This window comes from Crocodylus porosus, unplaced genomic scaffold, assembly GCF_001723895.1.
Source record: "Crocodylus porosus isolate Cpor-Errol unplaced genomic scaffold, CroPor_comp1, whole genome shotgun sequence".
Taxonomy (NCBI): domain Eukaryota; kingdom Metazoa; phylum Chordata; order Crocodylia; family Crocodylidae; genus Crocodylus; species Crocodylus porosus.
In genome coordinates, this window is record NW_017728951.1 from 30,457,025 (window position 1) to 30,473,469 (window position 16,445).

The following is a 16,445-nucleotide window of genomic DNA, read 5'->3' on the forward strand; positions in this document are numbered from 1 at the left end:
CAGGTGGTGGAGCTGCAGATGATGGCAAATCAAAAACATGTATGATTTTGTAATTCTCTTTAATGACACTAAAATGGCTTTTGATACAGACAAAGGACATCTAGAAAGAACTTCAACAATTCTTAGTGGATTTCTGTACGGTACAGAGTAGCATAGATTAAGCAATCCCTTTAAACATCTGCCATCTGTTGGGTGTCAGTTTGGAGTATCCATTGAAAACTCAGTATCCATTGAAAACTAATAACCCAGAAGGCAAAATGGAAAACAAAAATGAGTTACAGTGCAAAGCTAGTTATTATGTGTTAATTTTCTGGCATTATTTCTTGTCATTCATAACTTCATACATAGTATTTTTATTAAAATGTATGAATGCTAAAAACTGTAAAAACTATGCTTTTAAAATAATTTATGCTTTGTGTGATAATTCAGTCATTTCAGTCCAGATTAAAGTTGTGCAGACTATAAACCAAAAACCAGTTTTCATAACTGATAGGACTAGACTTTTAAATAATGTTTATTTCATTTACAATATATATGATACTCTTTGTCTGCACTCTCAATATCAGGTGCAGTAGCAGAGTTGTCATTTTCATTATTTGGGAAGACCTAGACCAGTGATTCTCTACCTTTTAGGGCCAGGACAACCCTCCACAACTTCTTTGAATGTGGTGATACCTCTGGTAGAGAACCACTGTTGTGCTGCCTCAGTGCTTCTCAATTGGGTAATGCTGCCTCCAGATAAAGCTGCATGCCTTCTGCATAGTAAGACCAGGGAAGGCTGTGACACATGCGCACTCTCCTGATTTATTAGGGTTCTAATATGCCTAAAGCAGGCTGGAAAGCTGGCTCATGCTTCTTTGACCGACCTTGCACAGTGTCTCCTGGAAATAGAAGCATGCAGGACAGATAGAAGTGTCCCAGAGACTTTCCCAGAGAAGTATGGGGGTAGAAGGGTGAATCCGGAAGGGCTGCAACACAAACCAGCTCTCCTGCCTACTTTGTAGTCAGAGAATCCTAATGCAAGAGGAGCATGCGCGCATACCACAGCCCTGTACACAGGCTGTTTTTTCCTGGTCTTTGTAGCACCTCAGTTGAAAAATCACTGAAGTAGACACTAACACCCCTCGTGGGCCTACAAAACACCTGTGGTGTTCACTTTGGGTGCCTATATGTGCAGTGAGGCTGCTCTGATGCGCTGTAATTGCAGCGTGTTAGATTAATTGAGTTTACTGGAATGTGGTAAATTACTGCACTCTAGCAGACCCCAACGTCTTGTGTATCAGCACACCTGCGCTGAAAAATGCTGGTGGGGGCGCTCTAATTAAAGCTCAAATGCCCTCATCGCCATTTTTCAGGTGCAGGGACACTGATACAAGAGACACTTCTGGCATTTTAATTAGAGCAGCTCTCCGAGCCTCTCTAATTAAAACTCCCCCCCCACACACACACACACACTCCCAGAGCTCATGTATAAATGCCCATTCTTAAAGCTACCAAAGAACTTGTAAGTTACAGAAATGGCTCTCTCAATCATCTTTTCTCCACAGACCAATTATTCTGTCTCAGGCCCATGAACTAGGTATCTGTTAAAAGCAAACCTCTTTCTCAATGTAAAACCACAATGAAGGCAACAAGAATTATAATATTTTAATTTAGAATGAGTAATACATCAAGGAATCTAGACCAGGATGTCAGAAGTAGAGGTATACATTCAAACGTAATGTAACAAGTGTACAAAATGCTAATACAACTTTTTCTGAACAGAACAAACAAGCAGAATTATGTTACTACAACCCAACAAAAGATATGCCAATTGAAATAAAGGGAAAAAACCTCTTCCTGTATTTGCCCCTAGCCAAGGCCTGAAAAACAGACTGTACTAATGGTTTATTCCAAAGGAAAAAAACTAAAGAATGGCAGAGGACTTGCTCCACAGCCACTATACAAGGTCTTGGGCTGCAGTACACTCTGAGGAATCTGCTCTTTCCCTACGTGGGGAAAAGAGAATGGCCAGCATTATTAATTAACTGAATACATGTATATTACTGGACTGAGCCCTAAACCTAAACACAGAGGTGTAAAGAATAGTTCTTAAATGCACTGAAGTTACCCACTTTATATGCAGGCTCCTCAAAATCCAAATACCCTTCCTTTTCCCTACAATACAGAAATATATATGTCCTACTGAATGACAGGCCCTAACACCTCCTAAGGAGGGTAACGCTTTCGCTCTACCATAAATGTTTGAATTGTATGTTAAAATTTTCCTCCAGAGTACAGAAGGAAAGAAACATTTCAGAATTCTTTCATCAATCCTGATCTGCAATAACTGATGAAGACCCCATTATTAAACTTGTTCCATTTATTTTTATAACATTAACAACTTTTATCTCAATATGCACAGGTAGCACCCATATTCTTCTGTATGCACACCATGGTGCTCTATATCTCCCTCCACTCTGACCTCTCCCATCACACTCTAGGACTTACTTAAGAAGAGGTTACTGAAGAATGTTCTAATATAAACTATGTATAAATACTGTACAACTATAACAAGAAATAAAACGTTCTTCCATAAACTTTCCTGTTTGTTATATCTCCACTTATACAGGTCAAATATAGCAAGTGTGCCATGAAACTCACTATTATATATAATTTTCCCCATACTAAATGCAAATATAAGGAGGATATTCCAAGGTTATTTTTATCAATTACATTTTAAATTTAAATTGTGTTCAATAAAAATGTATTTAATATGTATACTATATACATGCCAACTATATTTGCAGTAGCAAATACAGCAACAGACTCTATCAAAGCTCCTATAGACAAGTTACAGAGCTGTAATCTGATTGTTGAAGACTGGATTTGGCTCTCTCAGCCAGGCTTGCAAGATAAGAGAATTAACCTTTAAATCCATCTTCTTTCTAAAAAAAAGTCTTTGCATTCACAAGGCTACCTGTTATTTATTATTAAAGAACACCTTAAATCTATCTACTGTAATCTATTATGTATACATGAACTATTACAAATGTAATTATGTTAAGTAATATTAAATGTAAATAGATATATGTTGATATCCATACAAATTGTGCACATATATAATAATGTTCACAGTTATATTACAGCCATGTCTACAACTCTGTTTTCTATATCTAGATGTGACAAACTACTTCTGTGTCAATTCGTACATAAAAATACAGATCCATTAATTCTCCCTACATTGCTTAAAATTAAAATTTCATTAAATGAACACAAATAGCACATATCTGAAGCAACATTCCTTTATAAATGAGCTGTCATTGTAATTATTTTTGTGCAAACTGTTTCTTTGGAAACAGGATAAAATTAGTTTAAAGATATGCTGCACTTGAATAGGAAAGAACAGTAAGATTCTCTACTGCATGTTCTCATCTTGTGTGCTCAGGATTATGTTTTAAGGCAAGATAACCATTTCACTGTGAAGGAGATCAGAAATTAAAGATGCTAAAAAGTATGCTTTTCTTAGTTGTAACCTATGTATTTTACTTGTTATAACAAATATTATAAACTGAAAATTTCAACTAACAATAAGAATAGAAGAACAGAGTGACTATAGGGATTACTAAACATTAATTTGAAAGTATCTTTACAATAGAGGTAACAATGGGATAAATTTTATAAAACAAATAAAAAAAGAAAATACATTTTACTTTTAGGAAGAAAAAAAAATTACTTCATCCAAATAAAATGTGTTCTATAGAATTTGAAACTTTTCTAACACTATTTCCAAAACAGTTATACAAACAGACACTTGAATATTCAAGGTTGCATGATAGACGCATCTCACCCCTCCCTGACATCCAGTGATGGCCTGCCCATCTGCTACGTGCCATCCTAGTGCTGGCACCATGCACCTTCCTCACGGATCCTTATCCACCTGGCTGGACCTGGGCAGGGACAGTGACAACAGGCTCCAGAGCCACCATCACCCTCCTGGATTTCCAGCCCTACCACCTCTGGCCACCAGGTAGGAGCTGGGGCTCAGGCAGGCTGCCTATGCTGCTGTACACAACACAGCTGTGGCCTCGGTTGTGGGGTGCAAGCATGTCCATCAGCTGTCACACAAAAAGTATGGACTTACAGGCACCCCCCAACCAACAATTGTGGTTGGTGATGGCAACCCACTGTCCCCACAAGGCCTTGACCTTTATGTGGCACTGCCGCACCAACTGGTTGTGCCTGCACTCGCACATCTGGCCTGACGGCCCCTCATAGACATGAGCGTTGGAGCCCCGCTTGAAGTGGCATTGCTTCTCCAACTCTTTTCACAGTACCATGAGGTCACCAGTCTCCTTCTGCAACCAGCTGAGGCCCTGGGTGGTGCACACGGACGTCAGTGAAGATGTCACCATCAGGGCTCCTGCACCAGCTCGTTGGGCCTCCAAGCAGCTGCCCCTTTACTGCTGGCCCTGGGCAGCGGCCTGCAGCACCCAACACAGGGGCCCAGCATGGGACTGACAGCTGCATGGCTGAGGTAATACCCTGTAGCACCTGCAGGCCCCAGGCTGGCTACTGGGTTTGGGCTAAGGGCAGATGGAGCTGGCCCCAGCAGTCAGAAGCTGCCTGCAGCTCAGCCTGGGTGCTGGCAAGTCTGGCTGGAGCCTGCAGCAGCCTGCAGGCCTGGACAACACGGGCCTGGCAAGCGCGTGGCACTGCAGTGCCAGGCAGCAGCGCCAGAGTGCAGACAGGCTGGTGCAGGTAGCCTGTGGCCTGCCCAGGAAGTCACAGGACCTGGAGTTGCCTAAGGCTGCCTGCTGGTGTGCCCCAAGTCTCAAAATGCCTGCAGGCTTTTAAAGGCCTGAGGCAGGAGCTGCCATAGAGGCAGCCCAGCCCTGGGGCAGGAGAGGCTCAGAGCCCAAAGCCCTGGGGCTAGCCTTAGGCCAGCTCCCTGGTGGCAGGACTGACCTGGGAACAAATCTGTTCCCGGGTCATGTCTACACATGCATTACTGGGCGGTAAATAACTGCAAGTACATTTGATACCTGCATTTGCAGGTATCAAATGTACTTGCAGTTAGGGGGTTTTACTGTGCAGTAAGCATGTGCACATATAGATGTGTGCATGTACTGTGCATTAAATTACACTACTGCACAGTTCAGCGTCTCGTGTAGATATGCCCTCTGGTAAGGAAACCCAGTTGTTCATGAAGAAGGAAATGTAATTTCTGTTCATATAAAGGTATCATCTTCAATCGTTTAAGCTCCAGTCCTGCAACTGGCTATACCCAAGCACACCCCAGAATGCTCTACATAAATGAAAGTGTGCATCCATGCACAGTGAGTTACAAAGCACAGCCTTTAATGGTACTTCAACAAAAAACCAAAAAATATTTGGAATCTTAAGTCTGTCTTGTTACCCATACTAGAATAAGAAAATTCAAGGAGAAATCAACCTAGGGTTCCGCAGCAAGTTTCAGAGAAACAAGTCTTGAAAGTACTCATCAAATTCTTCCTCCCTGTAAGAAAAAGGAAAATAAAATGTCAAACAATGTAGTGCTTTAATTTGTAACCACACAGCATCTAACTGCTTTTATTGCAAAAATTAAAAATATGTGGTTATAAGATGAACCATACATGAGATATACTTAGTTCCGTATTTCCCTTTCTGTGAAATCAAAGCAGTGTTTTTGCAATTAATCACTGCTGAGTTAAGTACATTATATGATATTACTCCAGGGGTGGGCAAACTCCACCAGGCCATTCTATCCAGCCCGTGGGGCCTCTCCAAAAGACAATTATTACTGGCCCACAATTGCCCCTCTGAAAACTGGTGGCAGGAGCAGGCTTCCAGAGATTGTACGCTGCTAGGCCGGGCTAGCTCTGTGCCTCCACTTCTGGCAGCCGTACATCTTTAAGCAAAGCTGGATCTGTGCCAGCACGTGGTGTTCCCAGCGCTCCAGCCAGGAGCTGCACGCCATTGTGCCAGGCTGGGATGGCTCTGTGCTTCCATGTGCAGCTACCTGCTAGTGTTCTGGGAGCCCCACATGGAGGCATGGAGCTGGCCCAGCCTGAGGGGACACAACTCCCTGCAGCTCCTGGCATTCCAGCGGGGAGCTGCACACAACTGAGCTGGGTTGGCTCTGGGCTGCCACACGTAGCTCCCACAACTCAGATGGGGATGTGTGCTGCCAAGGGACTCCACCCGTTGTGGGCCACGAGCACCCCAAGGGCCTGCTGCCTGCTGGTGGCAGGGGTTGTGTCCCACTGGGGGGGTGGCAGAGCATGTGTTGGGGCCCCACACGTACACTCCACCATACCCACACCGACCGCCCACCCACACAAACTCCACCCCCCCATCTACCCACACCTGCTAAACAAACCTCACCTTCATAAACCTCCATACCCCCCACAAACCTCACCCCACCTCCCTAACCACACCCTACATACAATATACAAGAGAAAGATTTCATTTTGAGCTATTATGCAATCACATTTATATACACTCTACAAACACATAAAACACAACAACATTTTTTAAAAATAAAATTATAATATGCTATAGATGTTTGATTTTTAGCATATGATTTAGGGTTTTTTCTGGTTCTAATATGGCAAGCCCTGCCTCCCAAAAGGATTGCTTCTGGAGGCAAGAGGAGGGACTTCTGGTGACAAAGGTCAAGGGTTAGCATGGGACTTCTAGTCTCAAGATGGCAACCAGGGGATGGAGCACCTGTCAAGGGATGGAGGTGCCTTTTGACCCTCAACAACTCACCGAAAGTCACTGAGCAGCCCTCTAGCTGAAATAAATGCACCCCCTGTATTACTCTCATCATATCTAGTATTAGGTTACATGGTACAAAAAGGATAAAGCATTAGAGCACCTGCTCTCAGAGTCCATCACTTGCTGATAAGCATCTGTGGGGAAGTACAGATATGGGAAACAGTGCATCTCTCTGGGTTCAGGTGGCCTTTTATGTTTCTTTTTATTTCTATTATCCATAACCTGACATTTCTTGACTTGCCACTAACCCAGATTAGCTCTCAAAATAGATCGCTTAAGGCATGCTTACCTAAGTGGCGATCATATAGCCAACATAACTGTAATGTTTTGCTCCTATGCACAGATAGGATTCCATGAAGCTTGCCCTTAAAGTCCCACCATTCTGGTTGCAGAAAAGCCATGACTAGCAGTTGTTTGACCTTTTAGCCAAACAGTACAGAAGCTAAAGCACTTGCCCAGGGAGCAGGAAACCCAGATGTTCTGTTCCTCCCCCCAGTACACTCCCAGACAAGGTCTGAATCTGCATCTCTTGCTTCCCAGCAACGTACCCTAAACAACAGATTACAGGATGCCACAACATTGCCCAGAAGGAGACCAAGCCAGAAGAAGGGTGGCTCATCAGGTGGCTGTTGCCCTGGAAAAGAAGCAGCCCTAGGTTCTGACCTTAAATGGGGCATAAACAGCAACATTTTATCCACAGCACTCTCTAGCCCACTTCTTGAGGTTTCATAGTTTCTAGGGTCGGAAGGAACCTGAGCAGATCATCTAGTCCGCCCCCCGCCCCCCCCATGGCAGGAAAGAATACTGGGGCCCACTAGGCAGCCAGAAGGGAGGACACGTGGGACCAAGAGAAAGAGAAAGCCAGAGGCAGGCTGGCTCAGATGCTGTGCTGGCAAGAAAACGATCCTGGGTTCTACCCTGGGCCCCTGCTGCCAGTAAGGCAGAAATTATTCCAATACTATTTATTCATTTATCCAATGACTGCAAGGTGCAATGGGCCAGTTTCAATACAAGGGCTGGAGAATGCTTGGTTATGGCCTAGTACTTAGAGCACTTTGGTGAGATACCCAGAGGGGTATCAAGTGACGCTGCATCTCTGGCAAGAGAGGAACTAGAACCTGGGTCTCCCACTCTCTAGGCCAGTCCTCTAACCACTAGGCTATTCAGTAAAAAAAAACTGGGAGGCTTTTTTCTCCTCCACCACCACTACTTTATTTCCAGAAAGTACACACACAGGTTCAACTTACTCTACCACAGATAGAAAATTGCTACTGCAAGGTGTGTAAGGATACTAAGGTGTGTGAGGATGAAACAAGATTTATCCCTTAGTGTTTGTTAACTGCTAAGGCCAACAGGTCTTGTATTATTATTCTACTGATCTCTGTAGGCTGGAGCTTCTATTGCAGCCTCATCACTGGGAGACAGGAAGATTTCTTCAAATTTCACATGTCCCCTCTTTCCCTCTCTCCAGGAGTACATTATTGTACTCGGTGAAGGGAAGAGGATTTGGCATTGACTTTAAAAATTGGAATAGTTATAATAAAAACCTGAAAAAATACAACCACATTTTTTAATAAGTATAATTATAAGGTATACAATCTACTGGCATCAGAACTTACTGTGATTTTTCATCTGTTTCTTGCAAAGGACCTTTCCAAAAGTCAGCATCTGAAGGACCATCTTGTTCACTGTTGTCTAGATCTATTAAACATTTTAAAAATATTTTAAGAAAACTAATTTTCAAAGAACTTTTAAATCCGATTTTACATTGTGCCACTAGAAAATGCATGCAAAACAAAATATATTTTTTAAACACAATTAATATAAAAAACTATTTGCAGCACACGTGTACACTTTCTCAGTAGATGACAACAGCATGCCTACCTCAAAAATTAAATAAATGAAGAACAAAAGAACTTATTTCCTACATTATTAAGTTCAACATTCTTATTCAAGATAACTGAATCCTTTTTCGATGTTTTTCATGCAAGTTTTCAGGGCTCAATTTCCTTCTTGCATATTTCTTGGACCAGCATGGCTACAATACTCCAAGCCTAACACTGTAGGCTTTGTCAGTTTAATTATCTCGTGTTCTTTAAATATTAAAGCTAGGGCTGCACCGATAATGATTTTCTTGGCTGATACCAATAGCCGATTATTAACCAGCCATATCAGCCGATACTGATCCGATAGCTGAGTTACAGGAAAGCAGCCCAGCAGCTTGGAGTGTAGCATCCTGCCAGTAAGTCTGTAGGGGTGAGGGTGCAGATAGAGGCCCCCACAGTGAGGGAGGAAGTAGGGCAGGGCAGGCACTGCCCAACCAGGGCAATAAATGCAACCCCAGGGCCAGGAGTGGGGTGGAGCCACAGGCACCTCATCCAGAGAGCACAGTGGGGAGTGGTTCCCCAACACTTCATGCCCTTCTGAGGGAGGCATGTGCCCCCCACCCCCAAGATTTGTATGCGGGGTGACAGCAGGCTGCCCACTGTGGGCTCAGAGCCAGGGGCTGTGCCAGCCTCTTCCCAGCAGGGGGGCTGAGCCAGAGCTGCTCTCAGAGTGGGTGGGACCAGTGCAGGACAGATACAGCTGTGTGGGGTGGGCAGTGGCAGCACAGAGGAGTGACTACAGGGGAGCCTACGGGAAATTTTAAGGTGGCTATAGCCCACTAAGCTCTCCCCTAGCACTGCCCCTGTTCAGGGCATTCTGCTGTACTGCCTTTTTCTCAGAAGCCTTGCACTGAAGCAAGGGGGTCCCAAAGGGAAGGCAGCAGAACAGAGTGCCCCAAGCAGGGGCAACACTGGGGAGGGCCTGGGGGGGCTATAGCTACCCCAAAAATGCCCCACAGCCACTCCTCCCAGCATTGCCATCACTGCCTACCTTGCACAGTGGAACCTGTCCCGCCCCTGTCTGCTCCAACAGCAGCCCTGGCCCAGCCTCACTGCTAGCAAGAGGCTGGCACAGCCCCTGGCTCCAAGCCCACAGCAGGCAGCCTGCCCTTACACAACACACAAATCCAGGGAGGCCCATGCCTCCCCCAGGGGTGTACACAGCAACAGGGAGCGGCCCCCGCTCCCACCTTGAGCAAGCCACCCATGACTCCATTCCACTCCCAGACCTGGGGTAGCATTCACCACCCTGACTGAGCAGTGCCTGCCCCACTCCCTCCCTCAGAATGGGAGCCTTGATTTGCCCCCCCCCACACTTCCCCCCACAGACTTGCCAGCAGGTCTCTGCTCTTCAAGCTATCTGGCTGCATGCATCCCACAGCTGCATGCATGCACATAGCATTTATCAGTGACATTATTGGCTGCACCTGCCAAAAAAAGCCAATGGCTGATCATGTTAATTTTTCTTTTACCAGTGCCAATTTGATATGTGACCAATATATTGGTGCACCTCTCATTAAAGCAGCCTTACCTGTCCCTTTCTACAATAAATAGAAGTATTTGCCAAAGTCTACTACTTTATTTCCAGCAGGTATATAAAGGGTATACAATACTGCATAGAAACAATGCCATATCCTTATTTACTGATCTCCATCCTAAGGACAGCAACACAGATACAGCAAAAGTATTTGACAAGCTAGATGCCTGACAACCAGGACTGTTACTTTAAGATTAGCTATTTAAGAAAAACATTACTGCTCTGACATGGCATTATGGACTCTGCTCCACAAAACTGATCCTTGTGTCAACAGCTGTGTCACTCTGTTCCTAAAATTAAACAAAGTAATGCTGCACCTAGTCTGCACTGGTGCACACAGCCTCATAAGAGGAGAGAGATAATTATAATTGTCTAATTATTTAAAAAACAAAGATATGATGCATAAAAGTCAGGCACACTGGCAAATGCATCAAGACTCTCAATTAATCTGTTTTACTCCTGATGTAGAGACCAATGTAGGTATCTAGAGTTACTGTATTGGGATGATAAAAAAAAAAAGGAATCAAATCTTGCATTTTTATTTAAGTGCTGATTTATATTAACTGAGTAAAAACTGTAATATTGTAGAGAAAATTACCTTGGCTTACATGCACCTACAGTTTTACAATTTAAAGCTCAAAATATAATAATACTTAGTGAGCGCATCTATACGAGATGTGTTAATGCGCATTAGCTTAACTTAATGAGCATTACGGGCACACGTCTACACATGCATGCCCTTAATATGTATTAAAAATGGCGAAATTAGGCTAATTGTACATTTAGTTAAAGCACATTAATGCCCAGTCCCTGCATATGTACTTGCCAAAAATCAATTAATGTGCATTAGCTTAATAAACATTACATTTAGTTGAACTTAAATGAATGTGTAGACATGCTCAGTAATTACAATCAGACCCCTATGGGGTGGAAGGAAGATTAGAGTTCTTAAACCAAAACTTTCATCTGACATACTTAGGAAAGAGACCCCTATGGTTCCCTCCTGGCATCACCAGGTACAGCCTAAAATCTGACACTGAGGAACAAGGGAACAACTTCAGGACTCATTGGGTACATCTACGTGTGAAATTAATGTGAAGTAATAAACTCCAGAGCAGTTTGAGCTAGAGTAAGCTGCTCCTGGAAGCAGCGTTTACACATGCACTTGGGACAGTAGCAGTTTAAGCTGAGGCAACGGAGGTTATAGGCTGGCAGTCTGATCGGCTGTCATTTACAACCAAGGTCAGCATTTACACATGCATTTCAGTGCAGTAAGTTACTCCACCATGTGATAGTACGATCTTACAGCAGAGTTAATTAGTTCACTGCACCCTAATACTGGTGTATGTGTGGACTGTGACGCTGTGCTATGGAGCCAATTAGTTTCCTCCACAATAAAGCATGTGTGTAGAAGCACCCACTGTGTCTAGCAGAGTAATAAAAAGTATGGAGAACATCCAAAATCCTATATTAAAAAAGATTAGGTAAATAGGAGGTATCAGTCTTTTCCAAATACGCTGCAGCAAGAAATTAGGAAACCTAGAGGGCAACATTCCTTTAGTAAAAACAGCTGTTGGGCAGCAGAAGTAGTGGCATGCACCACTGCTAAAATAGGCACTAGGACCTCTCTGTACCAGAAGGTTCTCTGAAATAGATCAGGTACAAACTATATTGGACTTTGGTTTAACCTTAGAACATATTGAGCAAGTCATGTCCTTACACAGTTCTCTTATCTATTTTGTGTAGCTATAGTACATACTTTTAAATTTCTGAGAATTCTACTAGTGTATTAGTAATAGTAGTAATACTGTACTATTAAGAGAAGTACAGCGTTACTACTATAAGATAGTATGTGCATGTATATATAAACAAAACTCCCATAGTCAATAGTGTAATATTTCTTTTCATTTTTCTACTCTTTCTTCCATAAAATTAACTATCATTTTACACGTATTTCAATTCTATTGTATTTCCCTCACAGATTTCACATTTTTCCTTTCTGTAAATTTCAATAGGGTTCCAGTTTTGAAATCTCACTAAGTTTACGATTGATCCTTCCCATACATTCAAAATGTCACCTTTTTGTCATAAGTCTCAGATGCCTGTTTTCACACAATATTTTTCATGTCACTGTAAGCAGACTAACTGCTGATGAATTAAATTTAAACCAAAGACAAATCAGTTGTTATTAGAAAGCCATATAAAAACATTTACCTTCATCACAATGATCTGAATCTCCCGAGGAAACTTGATCTGAAAAGAAACAGGCATTTACAAATAATTTGCCTTTTTTTTGTATGTGTTTAAAATATTTTACAAGGATATATTTATGACCAAATTTATATGATTAAATATAAATTATTCACGTGTGGACACAAACAGAGTAATAAAGCAAACACTGAAGTAAAGAAGTATTTTTCTACAAGAGTACAAGGGTCATCAGTTTAAAGCAAAGCAGGTTATCCTGAGATCTGTGATGTCAATAGGATTATCCAACATTATCAAAACTTGCAACCACAAACCTCAAGAGATTGATCATTTCAGCATTCTTTCAGGTATACAGGGTTATGTCCCCATTCTTTGACAGCCCTTCCTCCAAAATACTAAAGGGTACTGGACATTTTCCCCTTTTACGTTTCCTAATACAATCCAGTTAACGAAGCAGTGAAATCCAGGTACATACATATACTCCAGTTAAGATCCAGCTAAACATACAACTATATTTGTATTAAATATTTCAAGAATATAAATAGTTTTAAACTTTATTTTACCGTTATGTCTCTTTCTCTTTAACTTGTGTTTTTCTGTATGTGATAATCTAGACTTCTTACTATTTGGTTCTTTAAAGTCTTGTTCATGTCTTTCTCTCTTCTTGTTTGGTTTGACTTCTCTCCTCCTTTATAATAAAAATAAAAACAGCAGTGTATTCCTTCCCCAATAGTAAATACATCAGAAATAAAACCCAGTGAAGCAGTTTATACTCTTTTCAAAATCTATTTTTTTTTTTTTTTTTTTACAAATTAGAATAGTAAAAACTGTGCATATCGAATGCAGTGTTACTGCAACAGCAAGACTTTATTTATTTTACGCCAAAAGGCAAAAAAAGCAAGGCTAAAATTTTCTGAAGAACCCTGATGCATCCTCATTGCAGTTTTTACAAATATATCAGGTGTGCCATGTGACCAACATATTTCTACTGAATACATATATATTACAATACACAATCATAAACTATAGTTTCCTTTATTTAAAAAACAATAGAAATTAAAATATGAAAAGAGTGCCAATAAGCATAACTGATTTCAGGAAAAACGTATTTTGCAATTCTCTATATTAAAAATACTAATGAGGAGGAGGACAATCTTATGAGATCTGAGAGAACCATGTCCAATTGCCAGTTCTGCCAAAGACTCCCAACATGACCATGGTCAAAGCACTTGAGGTCTGTCTACATATGGACCGAATTAAAATTAATCCAAATTAACCAAGAGGGTGGACAGAATTAACTACCGAAATGTTTCCACGTGTAACAGGTTTGGAAATGCTGCAGATGGGTAGTATTTCAGTCAGGGGACATATGCACAGCCCGTGTCACACCCAGAGCTGAAGTGATACCAAATCACTCTGGCTGCATGGAATTGCTTCCCCTCCTGCCAGAGGACTACAGGAGGCTGTAGAAAACCGGATATGCAACCAGCCCCCTCCCTCCTAGACTGAGAGCCAAGTGGACCGTCAGTGCCACTCCACTCCCACGTTAAGCAGAGTACTCAACTTCCCCCACCAGAACTGAAGAGGTATTATGGGTAGAGGGATGGAGAGTCAGAATTCCAGCTCCAGTGGCAGTGGGGAGTTTGCCAGAAAGGGCAAGCAAGGGTTTGGCAAAGGGCACGGGAGTCTAGGAGGAGGTCTGAAAAGGGCAACAGAGGTGCCCCTCTGCCAAGATAGTTGTTCTAAGGCTCCCAATTTCCAATCTCTCCTCTTTCTCCTCTCCCCAAAGGAGAGGTGGAAGGGAAGTGGGGCTGGAGTAGTCAGAGTGAAGGGAGTGCTCCATTACCTGGAACCCTAGCACTTGGAGCATTCCCAATACTGGGAAATCCAACAGGGGACTGGCAAGGGAGTGTGGGGTTCATGGTGAGAATGTGGAGGTTCCCCAGCCACCGGGAACCAGGATTCTGACTCTTCAAACCCAGATCCCCTGAACTGAGCCTCCCCACCCCTTGAAAGAGTGAAAAAGCAGAAGACTACAAGGAGAGGCTAGCACTGGCAACAGCAGGGTGCCCATCAGCAGGTAATCCACCACCTGGATTACCTGGCAGGCTGTCAATCTACCTGTTAGACTAGACTGTCTACCGCCTTCTGGTTCCCCTATTGTGGTATATAAAATGACCATCTAATATAATAAAGGGCTTAGTGTGTCCGTCTGTCTGTAATGCTTTTGGGCAACTGCATATGTGTTACCAAGAGGGCCAGTGGTGAGTGGCTGCATGGGCTCTGCCTCCTCAGGCAGGGAGGGAAACCACTGCCACCTCAGGCAGGGAGGCAGGAACTCTGCTGCTCCAGGGGAGGAGGTGGAGGTGGGCAGGGGGGAGGGAGCCACTGCCGCCACCTCCGCAGGAGGAGGTGGAGGCAGATGGGGGGAAGGAGCCACTGCCACAGACAAGGAGATGGAGGAAGCCCCGCTGCTCCAAGGGAGCTGCCGCCTCCATCTCAGGCGGAGGGAAACCCTGCTGCTCTGCAGGAGGCAGAGGCAGGCAGGGGGAGGGAGCCTCTGCTCCAGAGGCGAAACTGTTTACATGGCCAGCCCTGAAGAGTGACTGGGTGGGGGGGGGAGAGGCAGGGGGATGTAAACACTCCCTAAAACACTCCATCATTCATGATGGACAATTTGGTAGTAATATATAAAACCACAAAAGTAGATATGATTACAGATATGCAATTCAATAATGTGGCAGGCAACAACAGGTCTAAAAAGAACTATTCTTATATAGGGGTGCACTGATAAAGATTTTCTTTACAGATACAGATGGCCAATTATTAACCAGCCATTTTGGCCAATACCCAATTTACAGAAATGCAGCCTAGCACCTGGCAGCATGGAGAGTAGCCTCCTGGCAGGAAGTCTGGATGGCAGAAGGGGCAGGGGTGGCAGATCAAAGCCTCCATGGTGAGGGAGGAAGTGGGGCATGAGCAGGCACTGTAAAGGGTGGGTATGGGGTGAGCTATAGCCACCTCAAATTCCCCATAGCCACCCCTCCCAGCACCACTGCCCACCCTACCCTTGCCTGCCTTGAGCACAGCCCTGGCCCAGCCCCTGCACTGGGAAGAGGCTGGAGCAGCCCCTGGCCCCAAGCCCTCAGCAGGCAGCCCTCTCTCACACCATGCACAAATCCAGGGAGTACATGGCTCCCATGTCTCCCCTAGGGGTGCACAGAGCAACAGGGAGCTGGCCCCACTCCAACTCCCCCACGACTCCATCCCACTCCTGGCGGGGTCGCAATCACTGCCCTGGCTGGGCAGCATCTACTTTTGCCCCTGCCCCACTCCCTCCTTCACCATGGGGGCCTCAATCATTCCCACCCACATCCCCTCCCCTCCAGACTTACCAGCTAGACACTGCTCTCCAAGCTGCCTCTCCCCCGCTGCATTCCTGGCCGCATGCACACATGTGGCATTTATCAGTGACATTATCAGCTACACTAGCCAAAAAAAGCTGATTGCCAAAAATGTTAATTTTTCTTTCATCAGTGCCAGCCTGATGTACAACTGATATATTGGTGCACCTCTATTTTTATAATGTGCATGTATGAAAATTAATTCTTAACCATTTAATTCTTTGTTATTTTTTTGTTTCCTCCAAAAAATTACTTAGCCAGTGTTCCACTCTGAGTACATAGATAAGTCTGAAATGTCAAAGTTTGATTACTTGAGTATGTGAAGTCCCAACAATTATATTTTAGAATAAAAACAAAACATTGGGTTTATACCTTGCTTATTTCAGGGGGGAAATAATTTTCATATAAACTGCCTGTAAGGAGAATTTTTTTTTCCTTTAGACTGAAATATAGCATGGGAAAGCTCAGTCTAAAAAGACAAATTTAAGATAAATTTAAACAAGCATTATAGTTGTACCTCCTATTATGTTTTTAATTAACACATGCAAGCATAAAATACTCAGGAAATCTAAATAGATGTTTCATAAAAATGATATTAAGGAAGTAAGTATAAAATAACATTCTAATATGCATTTTTCCAAGCTGCTT

The 16,445-nt window shown here is 43.3% G+C and overlaps 1 protein-coding gene across 2 annotated transcripts in view; it reads right to left on the reverse strand.

Annotated features, from left to right (window-relative positions):
• Positions 1-1,633: 1,633 nt before the first annotated feature.
• LOC109324080 (protein FRA10AC1) overlaps positions 1,634-16,445 on the reverse strand; it is a 50,949-nt gene continuing 36,137 nt past the window's right edge. The window contains exons 11-15 of one of the 2 annotated variants that reach the window (XM_019555920.1): positions 13,017-13,081; positions 12,400-12,438; positions 8,382-8,463; positions 5,435-5,497; positions 1,634-1,988 (exon numbers count right to left, since the gene is read on the reverse strand). In XM_019555920.1, coding sequence (XP_019411465.1) covers positions 5,455-5,497; positions 8,382-8,463; positions 12,400-12,438; positions 13,017-13,081 — 229 coding nt within the window. In that variant the 3' untranslated portion in view covers positions 1,634-1,988; positions 5,435-5,454. Of the gene's footprint in view, positions 1,989-5,434; positions 5,498-8,381; positions 8,464-12,399; positions 12,439-12,956; positions 13,082-16,445 lie in introns of both variants that reach the window. The other variant, XM_019555919.1, reaches the window with a different exon arrangement.